Source organism: Clinocottus analis, unplaced genomic scaffold, assembly GCF_023055335.1.
Source record: "Clinocottus analis isolate CAN_PGR_092001 unplaced genomic scaffold, fCliAna1.0.p SCAF_7, whole genome shotgun sequence".
Lineage (NCBI taxonomy): Eukaryota > Metazoa > Chordata > Actinopteri > Perciformes > Cottidae > Clinocottus > Clinocottus analis.
This window is the reverse complement of record NW_027176229.1, coordinates 12,724,494-12,739,321: the sequence shown is the minus strand read 5'-3', so window position 1 is coordinate 12,739,321 and position 14,828 is coordinate 12,724,494. Positions and strand designations below refer to the sequence as shown.

The 14,828-nt window shown below is 41.7% G+C and overlaps 1 protein-coding gene across 2 annotated transcripts in view; it reads right to left on the bottom strand.

Annotated features, from left to right (window-relative positions):
- Positions 1-367: 367 nt before the first annotated feature.
- Positions 368-14,828, bottom strand: part of bmp1a (bone morphogenetic protein 1a) — a 29,557-nt gene continuing 15,096 nt past the window's right edge. For both annotated transcript variants that reach the window (XM_068604525.1, XM_068604524.1), the window contains exons 7-20: positions 10,586-10,710; positions 8,729-8,844; positions 8,501-8,603; positions 7,912-8,028; positions 7,368-7,513; positions 7,060-7,255; positions 6,712-6,837; positions 5,468-5,628; positions 5,143-5,323; positions 4,911-5,036; positions 4,603-4,730; positions 3,910-4,123; positions 3,277-3,527; positions 368-1,886 (exon numbers count right to left, since the gene is read on the bottom strand). In XM_068604525.1, the coding sequence (XP_068460626.1) occupies positions 1,752-1,886; positions 3,277-3,527; positions 3,910-4,123; positions 4,603-4,730; positions 4,911-5,036; positions 5,143-5,323; positions 5,468-5,628; positions 6,712-6,837; positions 7,060-7,255; positions 7,368-7,513; positions 7,912-8,028; positions 8,501-8,603; positions 8,729-8,844; positions 10,586-10,710 (2,125 nt within the window). In that variant the 3' untranslated portion in view covers positions 368-1,751. The remainder of the gene's footprint in view (positions 1,887-3,276; positions 3,528-3,909; positions 4,124-4,602; positions 4,731-4,910; positions 5,037-5,142; positions 5,324-5,467; positions 5,629-6,711; positions 6,838-7,059; positions 7,256-7,367; positions 7,514-7,911; positions 8,029-8,500; positions 8,604-8,728; positions 8,845-10,585; positions 10,711-14,828) is intronic.

Below are 14,828 nucleotides of genomic sequence, written 5' to 3'. Positions count from 1 at the left end.
TTAAATAAAAACACATATTAGAATGGTAATGGAACAATAATAAGGGAGAGAAAAGATACATGTAGAAAACAAGCATTTAGCAAGGTAGAAAATAAAATGCTTTCCTTCTGTAGTCTCAAGTGACAAGCTCCATCTATAAATAGTAAATCGATGATGAGATAATTAGGGATATTTATATTTGGCTTTGCTTGGTGTCAGAAAAATATTTCAAAAACAGACCAATGTGCCATTTAAGTCCTCAGTTATACTCCTACTCACGCGTCCTGGATTGCACTCAACCAGCAACTCAGCGAGTGCGACTCAGGACACCGTTCAACTGAAACGGCACAGAACAGATTTACAGTTATCAGTAAATATTGTGCACACGGGTCAGGCTACTGGAATGTCGCATAACATTATTCTCATCGTGTTGCGTGAGAAATAAATGGAGAAAAGGAATGAGTGAGCAACATAGTATATTCAACATAGACCAACGGCTATACATAAGAAGGCAATTATAGGGCTAATTCCAACAGTACCATCCCCCCTTTACATTGTATGTGTAATAACTATTACAATAAATACCCAGGCTCATTTGGTTCTTGTGAACTACTTCATTGTACCAAGAAAAAGCATTTTCTTTGGACAGAAATTATTTTACATCAGAACTGTAAATCAACACTGAAACATAATTCATATCTTTATTACCCCTTGTTACAGGACACACACAATGTTCAAGTATGCCCAAGGAACTAAATGGAGCAATTAAAAAAACAATGAAGCATAAGAGAGATAAAATGCATTAAAAAATAAGTGAACTGGCATTGCATTTCACAAAAATTCATAAGCTCATGATTTTGGAACAATTCACTGTAAAGTGCTAACTGGTTTGAGCTGAGAAAAGCACATGTTCCCTTTGAAAGATCATACACATTACTTTATACATGGAGGTACAGTAATAGAAAGTCATCAGGCAAGCAATTACCAACCAGAAGACATGGACCACAATTAATTGATTAGTCCTTTAATAAGATAACTGCTTCCTTAATTTCCTTATTAATGGTAACAATGAGAATCTTGTCACTGGTTGCCAGGACAATGCAAATTACAAATGCTGGTGTTGTCACTGTACAGTTTTCCTTCTTTTTTTGTAATTACATGCAATTGACTGACATACATCATCAAAAATCTCAAGTCAAGTCCTTCTAATCCTTTTACAGATAGGAATCCTTGAACCAAAAGGATGAGTGTGAGGAGAGGAGAGCAAATATTGAGGAGTACAGGAGACCCTCCCATACTCCTGCTCTTCCTCTCCCCCCCTGGATGTGGTGGGCTGGCCAGACAAAAGCAGGGATCTGTCCAGCTGATGCCTGCCTTCCTACAGGTCCTGAGAATCCACTATTTTTTTTTTCTTTGTGCCTCTCATTGGGAGGCACGTTAAAAAAGAAGAAAACTAACAAAAAATATCTGGAGGGATCTGGGTCAATAAATGTACCCTACTGTCCGCCTAAGGTGGACGTTCATCCTCCCACCCCGATCCTAACCATAAAAAGGTAAAAACAAGGTGTGCTGCAGAATGGCTTTACTCCTCACAGTCTGTGGGGGGAGCTAGAGCCCCTAGAAGTTGAGGTGCGTTTGGTGGTCTTGCGGCTGTTCGGTCGTGTCTGAAGTATCTTGGTGGCCGAAGGTTTCCGAGCATCAGGCTGGCGCCTCCCCTGGGAGCCCCTCCGTTTGCCCCTTTGCCCTGCACGGCCCCTTCCGGCCCCCGCTGGTCACTTGCGTGAGTGAAGTGTGTCCTGGAACTTGGTGCTGGTGTAGCGGACGTGGAATCCTTTTTTGTTGATCGTATCGTCAGAGCGGAACTTGATCACAATGGAGTCACCGGCTGAGTAGATCTCCTCTGGAGGCTGTCAGGAGTAACAAAACAGATTAATTAGTGCTGTCGCTTTCCGGTTCTTTGACTGCACTTCCATTAAAAATAAAGACGTCTCGCATGCTCAAACAGAAGTCAAATCAGTGACTACGACGAATGGCTTCGGACTGCAGATGACTGCTACTTTTGGAACAGCCATGGATGTAAAGGTCCGGGTCAGGACTGGCCCTTTTTTTAATATTCATTCTGATTCAGTCTTTGGCTGTTATTGAACGGAGGATGAAAAATACTCTGATGATTAGTTCCAGGTGCACCGCTCCATCGAGCTCATTTCTTCCCTGAACAAAACCATACATGGCATAGCATTTCATATGTTTTTACTGTCTTGAGAACAAAGTCAGCCAAAAGATTTTCCATGTCCAATGTTATATTTTATGTGTGCTCAGAAAATATGCAGCCCTGACCTGGATGTTTGTCAAAATAACGGAATCACATGAATATTAATTGGGAACATCGGACTGGAAAATAAATAGTTGGTTGAGGTGCTCAGGCAGCAGAACTGTGGCTACGACAAAGACAACGCTGTAATGTCAGAGCAGGCAAAGCTTGTGCAACCAACTGTAAAACACCGGGCGGTTAATTAAAGCTGTCATTCATGACATGAATAATATATCTACAGAACCGCCTAAGTCTTAGTTTATTGCAAAAGAGATTTAAAACACAAAAAGAAAGTGGCCAACAAATGTAATTGTGCACGCGGATGTAAAAAAATGTAGTCTGCTGTTTAACTGAGAAAAGCCCTTGGGCTGAAAGTAAGCCCCCCCACCCTATAATGAGTTTTCACCCTACTTTAGACTGAATTGTGTCAGTTTATTTTGACCTGTTTTATAAAAAGGAAACTTGATTGAGGAGCCACTCCCCGGGGGTTCTGGGAGTGTTATGTCCCCTCCAGCAAATCATTCACAGGAACAGGCATGAGTAAAGGGCCAGAGCTTATTATGGAAGTGTGTAAATGAAATCAAGCTGTTCTCTGACCTGAGGAAATGTGTGTTTCTATTCCCTGCTGGCCTCATTGTTTCAGACTCAGGCTGCAGCCTCAGCATTAGCTGATTAATTCACTGTTACAACCCTATGTCTCTGAGACTCTGATAGGCTATCGGCACCCGAGCAGTGATGGCTTGTGTTGACCTACAGCCGCCTCCACACCAACAATCTCAAACCCAGAGGAACACAACAACTTTAACAAAGTGATTAAAGAATTTTTCAAACTGCTGGCAATGGTTATTTAACGACAACAACGCAAACTTCCAAAACGATTGTCTGAGTACTCCTGCTGTTATACTGTAAACCGGGAAAAAAAAAGTGCTGTGACAAACCAAGCAAAGACATTCACAAAGTCGTGGTTGTTAGGAAAATGCTCTCACCCCTGAGCCACAATAACGTCCCAGCCGTGGAGACTTGGTGTCGGCTCCATCGAAGAGCTCCATGTAGTCATAGCCACAGTCCGCCTCCTCCTCAATCTCAAAGGTCTGGAAGATGAGCTCCACTCCGTACCCTTTCTCCGCCGAGATCACCCACTGACAGTCAGAGGCTCCGGGGTAGTTATTGTCCCCGAACTGGGCGTGGGAGAACACATCCTTGGTTTTCACCTCAGCCTTTAGACGACCTCCACACTCTGTGACCAGAAAAATGTAGTTGAACATTTTGTAAGCAGAGGCCAACGTTGACAAGCTACAAGTTCAGCTGCTTGTACTAAAGTCTCTGTATCTGTATTACTGTTAAACCTCAAATAAGCCAAAGGATTCTTCAACACGCTCTGGAGTTAGATACAAATCATTATCATTCTCCGACTGGGTGGTGAATTGTTCCCAAAACTTCATTCTGTAAGCATTACATCCAAAAACCATTAAGATGCTTGATATGCGAGGATTGACATTAAACTAACCCATGTCCCAAAAACATGAAGTGAATTTACTGGAATCCTTCTCAGCCATTATTGTGTTTTTTCTCAAACAGAAAGGAAACTAAAGTACTGTTATAACAGCATATATTCTTACCTGCAGTATGGGAAGCCTCAAAGCCTTTCTTCTGCACAGAATTATCAGAGAAGAAGCGAATGAACAGCTTATTGGCACTAGAAGTGATAGGTGAGGGCTTCTTGGTGCCACAGAAGCGACCCAGAGTTGGAGCTTTCCCATCTCGACCGTCGTAAATCTCAATGTGGTCATAAGCACACTCCAGGTGGGCCTCCATGTCAAGCTCATTGAAGGCCTGCGACAAACAAGGTGATGAGTATGTTGAACGAATTAGAAATAAAAATTGATGCGATGAAACTAAGTATTATTAACAGTGATGAATGTTATTTTTTTGAGAACTTGTCAACACTGGAAACATTTTTATTCTCTCAGCACACAGGTAAGCTATAGTTTTATTGTAATTTAGAAACCGAGTTGTGCATGACATGCTTTGAAATCATAAATTTGTGACTGATTTTCTTACAGGAATTGAACAGCTAAAAATAATACAAATATAAAAATATAATCTTTTTGTCTGTAGATAAACATGCACAGGATGCAGAAGAGGAAGCCACACAACGTTGCTAGGAAATGGCAGAACAGTTTCTGACAGCAGCACAGTAAACACATGTCCTCTGTGGATTTAGCAATTCAATTACATAAAATAGCTACACACAAATAAAAACATGACTGACAAGTACAATTATACAGAGAGCTGGAGGAAGTCACACATACAATTTTGATGCGGTGGCCTGGAGTGGTGGTGAGTGCCCAGGTGCATGCCTTCTTGCTGGGGTATTTATCCGGCCAATTGGGGCTGGTGATGATACCGCTTACACTATTCACAGTGTGATCACAGCCAGCTGTAAAAAGACATCACTGAATCAACACAGACCTCTGTATCATTCTAAAATGCAAGAGTCTCAAACTGTGAGTAAGCAAGTGCCCATCGACTCTCACGCTTGCTATAATTGCAAAAAAAAGTCAGGAGTGACAATAAATGTGCAAGCAAATCAAAGCGACACAAGTTTGAGGTGACATACCTTCTTTACAGTCGTGTTTGTTGTCATGCAGCACAAAGCCGCTCCTGCACTGACAGCTGTAGCTCCCAAAAGTGTTGACACACTCATGTTGACAGCCACCGTTCTCCTTAGAGCACTCGTCTTTGTCTGGGGAAGCACAGGGGACACAACCTTGAAGACTGTTTCCTTTCGAGACTGACAGAAAGCAGTTCCAACCAACTGACTTAAAATACATCACTTTCAGTCGACTCACCTGAGAAGAATTGTGCTTTAAAGCCCTTTTTGGACACTGTGTTGTCCGATTTAAACTCAATGCGCATGTTGTTGTACTGGGAGGTAATCGCTTCTGGTTTCTCTGCCCCACAGAACTTCCCATGGAGCCTTGAATCTGCTGACAGCCCACTGCGCACCTCCACGTAGTCATACTTACAAACCTAAGCACAGAAAGAGAGCATGTGAACATTTTATTTGGTTTTAATTATGTAACACAAGGATGAGAGGAGGGCTTGTTGTAATGACGGAGAGAGAACATAGAACAAACCCACCCCGTGCCGATTCAAAATAACCCGAGTGCTCACGTCATTGCCCTCAGTCTCGAAGACGTCAAAGAGCAGAGTGATGCGGTACTGTGTGGGGGCAACCAGCTGCCAGATGCAGTTCTTGTTTGGGGGGTACTCTCTGGGCCAACCCGGGCTGGTGATTGACCCATTCAGCTTGGTGATGAAGCCTCCACATGCAGCTGGATAGAAAACATAACAATGGAAGAGACAAGGACAAACAAATGGTAAATAAAGTGTCACCAAATGTTATGCTGTAAATGTAGCGCTAAAATGAAAGTTGTCTGAAGTATCCTTTAAAACTTAATTACTGCCTGTCCTTCCCTTGAGGACTGAGGCAAGATTTGTTATAGTTACGCAATACACACATGTTACAACTGGTGTTGCTTCTCACCTGGCTTCTATTTTTAGCAAAACTTAATGTGCAGCGTTGATTCTTACCAACTGCAACAGATGTTATTTTGATACATGGATTTCTAAAGTTATTAGACGTGGACAGAGTGAAACATTGGAATACTAAAGGTTACAGTACTTTGCTGTTTTACCTACTGTACGAATGCAAGGCGCCAGTTTATTTTTTCTCTACAATTGAAGGCGGGTATCTTTAAAAAAAATACTACCTTCTTTGATATTTTAAGATTCAATGTTTGTACTTTCTTGACAGCATTCTCTTGTATAAGAGTGGATCTAAATGCAATGGTGGTGTGAGAAAGTTGCAAAGATGCAAATGCTTACTGTCTATCTGTTCGCGTGTCTCAGGAATTATTCATGTGAGAGCATCTATTATACTATGACTATTATATTTGTTGCAACTAGACAAATTATAATTGTTTTTATTAATAATGCATATGACAAACCCCTTTTCAACCTTCTTTTACAATAATATTTTTTCTTTTCTTGTTACTTCAATCGTATTAGCTTGGTTTCAAAAGAACTAAAAAAATGTACAACTCAATATCGAGGCATATGGCAAAGCTGTGGTTGACTTTCATGAGAGCAGAGACTAAGAGGTCAACAGCTTGTAGACTAGTAGTTATAGTAAGTCTTAAACAGCAACATATCATTTGAAATACAAATAATACTTGCATTGTTTGTACTTAAAATATTTAAAAAGGCAGTGCTCAGCCAGCACAAGCATCACTGTTGGCATATTTTCTGGCTTTTAGAAATTACTGTACTTGCATCCAGTGAGCTAACTGTGTAAAATGGTCTAACATGTAAATTACATGGTGAGTATGGCTGGGGACTTTTCTCCCTGTACTTACCCTCGCAGCTGCGCTTGTCAGCAGCCAGCTCATAGCCGGGGTCACAAGCACACTTGTAGCTGCCTAATGTGTTGACACAGCGTTGCTCACAGCGACCGTTGTCCGGCTTGGAGCACTCATCCATCTCTGAAAACACAAAGATACGTTAGGACCCTTTTTGCCGGCCCCCTGGCTCGGTGGCTTACTGGAAACACCCAAAAACTAAATCATAGCCAGACAAAGAGAGTTGTATAGAACCGGATGGTGAAAAAAAACATATCAGAAATAAACATATCCTGCTATAATGTTAAAACGATAACGACAGACTGGGATTGCTCTCTTAAGAATTGACAACCTGTAACCTCTCACCTTTGAAGAAGTTGGCAGCAAAGCCGGCCTTGTTGACCGAGCCATCTGAAACAAATTTCATCCACAGCTGGTTGGAGCTGGTTTTGATGTCATCTGGTTTGTCGTAGCCACAGAAGCGGCCCAGTAGGGGACTGTTTTCAGAGTTTCCATCACGGACCTCAAGGTAGTCATAGGCACAACTGTCATGTCTCTCAATCTGAGGAAGGTTAGAGGGTGTGAGGTTAGACATGAACAAAATCTCCAAAACATTAAAAACATTCCCCCAAAAGAACTTAAAAATAATAATTACAAAAGAACTGGCGTCTTACCTCAAAAGACTGGAAAGTAAGGCCAACGTGGTAGCCCTGTGCAACAGTGATCTTCCACACGCACACTTTGTTCGGCCTGTAGTCATCAGGGTAGTTGGGGGACTGGATCTGGCCGTTGTCTTTCTTCACCTCCCCACCACAGATGGCTGCATGTGACAAAACAAAAATATTTTAAAAAAAAATACTGCGCTCCCTCAATAGCAAGATCATCAGCACATGCCTCTAATAAAATTCTTTTTTAAAGCGCTCACTGCTGATTTACACAATGTGGATTAGCTGAAATGCCGCCACCACCAGCTCCCACACACACAAGCACAAATCATCCCTTTGCACGGTCTGGAAACAATGGAGCGGAGTGTGAAGGCCGGCCAAAATCTGATTAATGCAGCAAAAGTGCCTGACACATCAGCAGTAGTGGAGCCAGAAATGGTGGATATTACTGCTGCCTCTAGACACGTTGCTGGATCTGTGACTGGCCATGCGTTAAGTAAGCTGAGCGGCATGCTGGAATTGGGTGCAGCGAGGTCGAGGAATGGATGCTTACCCTCATAAACGGCGGAGAAACCTTTTCCCACCCAGTTACTGCTGCTGCGGAACTCAATCCACAGTCGACTGTCAGTGGAGATGATTGGCTCTGGCAGCTTATCGCCACAGAATCGACCTAAGTCACAGGTGAAGACACAAACACACATAAAGCCACAATTTGATCATCCAGGACACTTGCGATAGCTATAAAATTCTTCTACACAGAAGAAAAGATAAAAAATAGACAATAACTAAACAATTCTCTTTTTTTTGGATTTCACGTTTGATAAATTCATAAACTGTATGTCCCAGGTATGGCGGGCTGAAACTAATAGTCACTTTGTACCTTTTTTTTTTACTCTTTTACCTTACAATTTCTGTACATAATGTACATACTTTTATAAATTTGAACCTTATGTGAAACCTATGTTAAGTCTAACTACTGCAGTACTTTTTCTTTTATGATATCACACCGAATATCGTAGAATTTGGGACAACTGGTTGGACAATAAATATATTGGAGATGTCCCCATTTTGTGGTGAATAGCCATAGATTAATCAACAATGAAGTAAAGTTTTAGTTAGAGCATTCTCCCGTTAAAACTGACCTTTGAGAGGTGCCTTCCTCCAGTATCCATCTCGGATCTCCACATGGTCATACCAACACAAGTGGCTCCTGTACAGATCCATGGAGGTGAAGTTCAGAATGATCTTTAAAACCAAGAGTAAAGTTCAGGTAAATAGGATGTAAAAGAGACACCACATCTGTGTAAACAGTTAGTGAAAGCTGTTTTCAGGCATCTCAAAGTGGATCTGGTATTTTCATAACCTCATACCTTTTCCCCTGGCGTGACAGATATTCTCCAAATGCAGTGCATATAGGCCGAGTATCCGTTGGGGAAGCCAGGGGAGGAGAAGTTCCCGCTGCTGTCCTGCAGACTGTCCCCACATCCTGTTCACAAACACACACAGTCCAACACGTAAGGCCTGAGCCGTGAGCATGATGCACTGCCAGTTTGTCTTTGCCTGAAAACACCTAAGCCACTAATTCAAAGTATACACGCACATCAGCTCTGAAGTAAATCCCCTGAAAACTCGCCGCAGAGACAGATGCTGGATGCTGGAATTATAACACCAAATGTGAAATGAAGGGCAGCTCTTGTATGTTCAAAAGAGCACATCTGCTTGTAATATTCACCCACAACCCCACACCTCACCGCTTCCCTCCACCACCTACTCCAGATGATGATCACACAAAGGAATTGATAGTGTGAGACACTTTCTCTGAGCATCCTCTGAAAATAAACCTGCTTACTATAAATAACCAAGCCCTCTGGAGGGCGTGATGCATTATGTACGCCTTGCCAGTGAAAAACCACCCTTTATTTGACTGGCAAAAACTAAAATGTGCAAAATACCACCCAGCCCAATGGAACAAATGAGGGAGAGTCATGATGCCTAGTGGGGGAAATATGTTAATTAATATGGAAAGGAAATGATAGATTGTAGCTTTAGTTGTCAATCTTGAGAGATGTATGCATTCATTATTAGTCTTATCTTTACCTCTGGTTGGGTTTTGACAGAGTCAGGAAAACATAACCCCGACTGTTCACATTCATTGCATCCCTTGAGCTTTGTGTGTAAGCAATAAAACGAGAATCCCTGAGCTAGGAGTTGTGTGTAATAATGCTTGGCAGAGGTTTGCCAGTACTAAACCATTAACAAGCGCTCAGGCACACAATGGGAGATCCGTGGCTCTTTAAGGTTTTTTTTCCAAGAACATGTGGAGACTCACCACTTCACCCCCCACAATGTGCGTCACATCCACCAGTCATTTTTTTCCTCACAAGACAGAACTTGTCTTGAATGAAGAGACAGAATGCTTGCACAGACACATATGGTTGAAAACCACACTGGCAGGTCCAGTTCTGGAGACTATTGCTATGTTTATTCATTGATATTTAATGTGAGGCCTGACCTACAATTAACTGTCTGTCATTAAATCTATTCAGCAGAAGCCTGTCCTCAATGTACATCTGTTAATACTATAAATTCTGTGTATTTCAACAGCGTTGAATCCTCTCTGTCATCCCTGGAATGATTAACACAGTGAGTGGTTCAGAACAGGGTCAGGCTTATGTAACTCTCCTTAGTGTATAGCCTCACAGTTTACATGAAGTGAAGTGCTGTGATGTGCATACATGAGTGTTGTTCCCAACAATCTTTTAGTCATTTTCCTCTCGAGAACAGCTGTTCTTCTACATCTATCTGGGAAAGAGTGATGACAAACTTCCTGTCTCCGGATAGTGTTTACACTCATCCAGGCTTGGGAATCTCGGACGCTGTAGCCACTGAACCACACCACATCAATAGTAGATGCTTGGCTATTTCCACACAGTGTAAGCTGCATCTGGGGATGGCAAAAGAACTCTCTCTCTCTCTCTCTCTCTCTCTCTCTCTCTCTCTCTCTCTCTCTCTCTCTCTCTCTCTCTCTCTCTCTCTCTCTCTCTCTCTCTCTCTCTCTCTCTCTCTCTCTCTCTCTCTCTCTCTCTCTCTCTCTCTCTCTCTCTCTCTCTCTCTCTCTCTCTCTCTCTCTCTCTCTCTCTCTCTCTCTCTCTCTCTCTCTCTCTCTCTCTCTCAAAAAATAGACCGGAAAAACCCGTAGCAGACAGCATCTGTCATTTTGGTCTTACTGGAGCATTTGTAGAGTTTGCGTGCCTGTGTGATATCCCCTTTGCTCAGTCTGGTTCTCTGGCCAATGGGTGGTCGCACTCCATTCACATCGTAGCGTGGCAGGATGGTGTCCAGGAAGATGCCCCTATAATTCAGCAAGAGAGACTGATGTTAATGTTGCATAAAACCCAGCCGGCACGCACACAATCCTGGTGACTATTCTAACATGCATGCACACCACAAAACATGTGACTTACCATCAACAGGGCAACTCAATTAAAGTAAACATTATTATGAACGTTTTCTAAAGGATTTGGGCCGCCAGAGTTGGCTCAGCAGATTGTGGCTGTTTTACAGAGAAATATATATAATCAGACAGGGCAGACTAGAGGGGCATGGATAGCTCATTTTCCTATTCAAGCAGACATTCAAATCTGGTGACTCAGATCACCAATGAACATTTTCGACCATTGAATGTCTAAATACATTGAGCATTTTGAATGTAAAACCTGCATGTGCTTTAAAACGTAACATCATTAAGACCATACACACAACATCTTATCGGTGAATAAACAGAAGAAGAAACCAATCAGGAGGTGTTTCTTCCCTTTGAGGTCAGGGTTAAACAATCTGTTCTGAGGTTAAGGTTGAGATCATTTTTCATACACGTCTGCCCTATAGGGCCCAAACTCACAGCTTAACTGAACTGTGCAAACTCAATAGATTGCATCAGCAATGAAAGTAAGGATGTAGACAAACCAGAAAACGATCAGGTAAAGCATCTAAGTAACTGAAAAAAAAAAAAAGATTGCAGAACAGTAACTACAGAAAAACTAATTTCCCTTTGCTGTCTCACTTGACACTTTGCTAGTTTATCATCTCTATTTTTTTCAAAGTATTGGCGAGAAACGGCCTGGCTCCCTTGTCGTTTCCATGGTGACATGCCTATCAACGCCAGGCATGTGCAAACAGAGCAGCCTGAGCTAACAGTTTAGACTCTGTAAGCTTCTAGGAGCCCGTATGCTGGCTGTCGGTAAAAAACGCCACTCCAGCCGGTGTCAGAGCAGACAAAGGGTACACTGGCAGATCTCTATTTGAGTTGGCACTGCTCCATGCACCGGTCCTGAAATATATCTCTGGAGTTAAGGAGGGGGCAGACAGAGTTGTGGGTTGGGTAACACACCCCAGACAAAAAGCATGGGGATCAGCTCTGCTTGTCCCCTGGAGACCCAGCAAAACATCAAGACCAGCCATGAAATCTTCCGAACAACACACGCAGCAAAGGCCCTGGCTTCCCACGGTGATTTACTGTAAAACACCAGGCAAACACACTGGCTAATAATGGTGTGACAAAGAAAGACACTGGCACAGGTAAATCAGCCAATCACTGCTCAAGAAAAAGTGCTCGGAATGACTTGTGAAAAGCTAACAGGAGCCTTTTTGTTTGCTAATACAGCTCTGTGAAACATTCCCCAGCAGTGGCAGCCATTCCTCTCCCGTGTCGAAACAGTCTTATTGATCACGAATTTAGATAGCCACAGAGTAGGAGTTAAAACAGAACAGGAGGGATTACCCAACATAAATAAACTTTCGGAAAGGGCTGCCCCATTGTGCAACAAACTACAGTGCATACCACACATTTAGAGAATCAATAGGTTAAGTCCAAATCCTGACTTAAGAATGACTAACTGAAAAAAAAAACTAAATGAATATCCTGTTTTTTAAGTGTTGTTTAGACTGAAGTCCCAAGTCATCTCAAACTGTTCTCTATAAACACCTTTCCTTTTTTTCAGCTGCAGTAGACTTTGTTCAGGTCACAAAATGATCCTGTAAATCTGAAAGCTCACGAGAGAGAAATAGCTGTTGCTGGTATGAACAAAAGGGATTCATTTTGTGTTAATTCATGACTGTTCAATTTTCTGTTTTGCTGTTCAATTCTAAACACTAAACCTAACTAAATAAAATTCTGCAATAGACATACAATAGTTCAGCTCTGTGTGAAGTGCATTTTCAACCTACAGTTTGGACGCACTGGGCACGACAGGCATTTCTGTACATTAGCCGACACCCAGCCGCAGCCTCCGTTTTTAGACAAAGATTCCCTCTCTGCTTCCTAGAATCCGTTTGCCGCAAGAGCATGGCAGTTGACTTGGCGAGAGGCCCATACAAAAAGAGCAACACAGGCATGGTAGAAAGTATATAAATGTAGCTGACATAGAGGGCCAAATAAAAATAAAAGAGAGCTCACAGCTTGTTCTCATATCAGAGTAAGGCAATGATCAGAGTCTGGATTGCCTCATGTGTGTGCCCATATATCACATTACACCCACTCTGGCTCACTGAAGGCTGTCAAAACTACTTCTCGGTAGAACATTGCACAGTTGAAGTGACCTGCAGCTGTAAGAGGTTCCCACTGTGTTTATCTATGCGAGACAGGCAAGGGTCAAAATGCAGTGTTCATACACAAAACTAAAGTCATATCCTGTACATGTCAACATGGGGTAACCATAATATTTACATGACTAAAGTTCGGTTGTCAATGCTTGCGAAATAATCTAATGTGCATGGTTGTAAAAAAGCTCCTTTGCCGTGAGCATGGTGATGCTTTTGTAATGACAAAGATGACTCAGAAGCCTGGTCAACTTCTCCCTGGAGGAATTTATTGGTTTTGCAGTCACCCAGCTGGAACGAGACGTTTAAATACCGGCAGCCTAAGATGAGGAAGAGCCCAGACTGTCCAGTTTTTTGTCATAGGGCTTCTTCTAATAAGGTCTTTTCTCTGACGCCAAAACACCTGTGTGGGCTGAATGACAGCACAACATCTGGAAAAACTTCCTGTTGCGTTTAAAGGAATGAGGTCAGCTGGCGACAAAACTAAGTATTGAGTAAGGGTGACACATTTAGAGTTCTGCTTTTACAAACAGGATCTTCCAATGCAACATGCTTCCAGCATCCAACCAATTCAATACTATAATTGGTTTGATCTGGGTCTCCACAGTTTAGCCATTTGTGCCTATTTAAATGCCAACTGTCCAAAGTCTAAGATACACAATTTTAGAGTCATGTGAATTTATTTAATGAGCAAAGGGAGCGAGGCAAGATTCAAGCATGGGAAAAGGACAGCAATGCCCCACCAAATTATCCGCTTGCTTTTTAACAGCAAAGAAATGTTAAAGATTCATTAAAAAACACATCCAAAAACAATATGGATGTCAAAGTAACAGTCTTATCTGAATGTTTTTTTACTTTCAGTTTAATAAGTGCTCAATTATTATTACATTTTATAAACCCCCAGATCTTCCATTTACCTATGTTTTATTCTTATATACTTTGTTTCATCCATGGTTTACATTTTTGGTTATTCTGTAATCCGGCATAGTTTTTGTTTATGTTCATTCTAAATCATACAGCCAATTGGTATGGAGTGTATTAGTAGAGACGAAAAGGGAGTGAAGGAGTCAATACATTTACTTTCTATTAAAAAAGCTCTAATGATTCTTAAAAACAAGGAATAGGCATGGTTTTTCAAAAACTAAATGCACACAAGGCGCTTCTCCTTTACAATAATTAAGTACAAGTGTATAAATCGGGTCGGCAAACTCATTAAAAATATACAATAATTAAGTTATGAAGGAACATAGGCTATAGATTGTGCCACATACCATAAAAATATTTGTTTTTGGCCTAACACTTGGTAAACATTGATTGTGACAATTACATTTCTATTCCTTCATTCCTTACCACCATGCAGAGCCCATTTAAAACCTGCCTGTTCAGAACGGGCCCATGCTTCGCCGCTTATACAAACGACTTCACACAAAAAGGCCCCCAAGTTTATAGTTTTACTTGAGAAAATAAATCACTAAAACACCCAAAACCAACATACACACTAGAGAAAGTGAAGAAAGTAAAGCAAGACATCGCTGGACCCTAAATCATGAAAAAGAAAATGATGTTGTATTTTTAGCAATATAGTTATTTATCTATTATACCTTTACTGTTTTACTGTTGTTTCTCCTACTGATGTTTCTTGTCCACTTTGCTGCTGTAATCCTGCAAATTTCCCCACTGTGGGACTAACTAAGGAATATTTAATCTTATCTTAATGAACATAGCCAACGTCATTTCCAAACAGGCGTAGTTGCCACTTATTTTGACACAACTACCACTCGCGTTGACTCCAGTAAAGTAAGGAAGATTTTAGTTGTAGAGGGAACTCCAGTCAATGAGCTGCAGTCTGCCTTCTACAAACGACATGCTGGA